We start from the raw sequence: 1,673 nt of genomic DNA on the forward strand, positions 1-1,673 counted from the left end.
AGTTGGGGGGGCTCTTTTTTTTTTTTTTTTTTTTTTTTTTTACTACCTGTTCCTGGCTTTGTTTTATTTCCAGGATGGTCATGGCACAATGCACGCACGCACGCACACACATATAATATATGAAAACCTACACAATCTTTCTTACATTTTTAAGTTTTGTTGTACCTAAATTATAAGATACATTATGTAAATGTTCTTTGGGGATTTGGCCAGTTCCCAACATATAGATACTATCTCTGATCATTTTAGAACAATATTGCTAACTATAATTTCTGATCCTTCTTTAGTCCCCGGTCACACCTAGGTGTTTTGTCGCTCAAAAAGAAGTGGGGCAAAATGCTCAAGACAAGAGATCCCATTAATTTCTATGGCCCCTGTTCACACCTGAGCGCAAGTACTTAAACTAGTTTTTGGCAGATTTATAGCTCTTTTTGGTCCCATAGACTTTAATGGGAAACTTTGTGTCACAAAACGCTGAGGTGTGAACAGGGGCCATAGAGATGAATAGGATTCCTTGTCTTGAGGATTTTGTTGTGCTTTGCTTTGAATGACAAAACACCTAGGTGTGAAAGCCTTAGACTAGAATGACTACTAACTTAAAACTGTACATGATCAAATCTATTGTTTTTGCTCCTGCAAGTTTTAGCATCTCTGATTTTGTTCTGTTCATCAGAGATATGTCACATGCTTTTCATACCATGTGTTTACTTCAAGGTGTTTGAAGCGGTTATTGCTTGGGTAAACCACGACAAGGATGTACGTCAGGAGCACATGGCACATCTGATGGAACATGTCCGTCTTCCATTACTGTCCAGGGACTATTTAGTACAGGTAAGACCAAACAGATTCACCATATATTGAGACTGAATGGCTTTTCGAAGGTGAGGTATATTGCCATAGCCAGTAGGCTTTTTTAGTGTTAATTGCAGATCAGGTTGGGTTAGTTTGTTAATATTTCAACACCAGTTGGATTTGAACTGCACAGTGCTGGCGGGAAACCAGAAAACTTGAGCAGTAGATCAGGTCTTCAGGTTCCTTTACCGCTAGGTGCAGCCTACTTCAGGAGATCACTTTGAAACAAGCTTCAACATGGAGCTGCACAAAACATTGGTCAACATCCTCACTGCACAGGACCCCACCTGGAAGGATGTTATTTAACAGCAGGCGTTAAATGTAAATCTAAGAGCAGAAATGTATGATATTGCACCTTAGGTAGTTCCTAGATGTGGTGTTTTATATCAGTGCTTTCCATTGATTACCACCCGGTGATTCAGCCAGTAGCACACTTTCTATCCTAGTGGAATCAGGAGATGCACTCTGAGAAGTGTCAGTTTTTTAAGAGACTTTAAGCTGTGATTTCTTTATAGTAGATAGGTGTTTAGGGTGCGGAAGAAATAAGTATTTACATTCTTCTTTGCAGGGTGCTCTTTTATTCAATGTTTCAGTTTTGGAACAGTAATTTCTAAGATTTAAAATGTTTCATGTTTAAGTTGTCTGTTTTTAAAGGAGAAATTGAGCAGAATAAAACTGCCCAGTAGTATGTCCCTCAGCGTCCTCACATCTAATACACTGTAATAGATGTGATGAATCGGGGATCCTTACACCCCCAGAGCAGAGAGAGGCCGCAGGGAGCTGTGTAGCAGCCAGGTGGGACTGAGATTTGGGTTAGCATA

General features: G+C 39.8%; 1 protein-coding gene across 1 annotated transcript in view; it reads left to right on the plus strand.

The window, feature by feature from the left end:
* Positions 1-1,673, plus strand: part of KLHL2 (kelch like family member 2) — a 98,131-nt gene that overhangs the window by 58,392 nt on the left and 38,066 nt on the right. The window contains exon 7 of the mRNA XM_018558780.1: positions 715-831. Coding sequence (XP_018414282.1) covers positions 715-831 — 117 coding nt within the window. The remainder of the gene's footprint in view (positions 1-714; positions 832-1,673) is intronic.

Source organism: Nanorana parkeri, unplaced genomic scaffold (assembly GCF_000935625.1).
Source record: "Nanorana parkeri isolate BGI_ZX_2015 unplaced genomic scaffold, ASM93562v1 scaffold358, whole genome shotgun sequence".
NCBI classification, from domain to species: Eukaryota; Metazoa; Chordata; class Amphibia; order Anura; family Dicroglossidae; genus Nanorana; species Nanorana parkeri.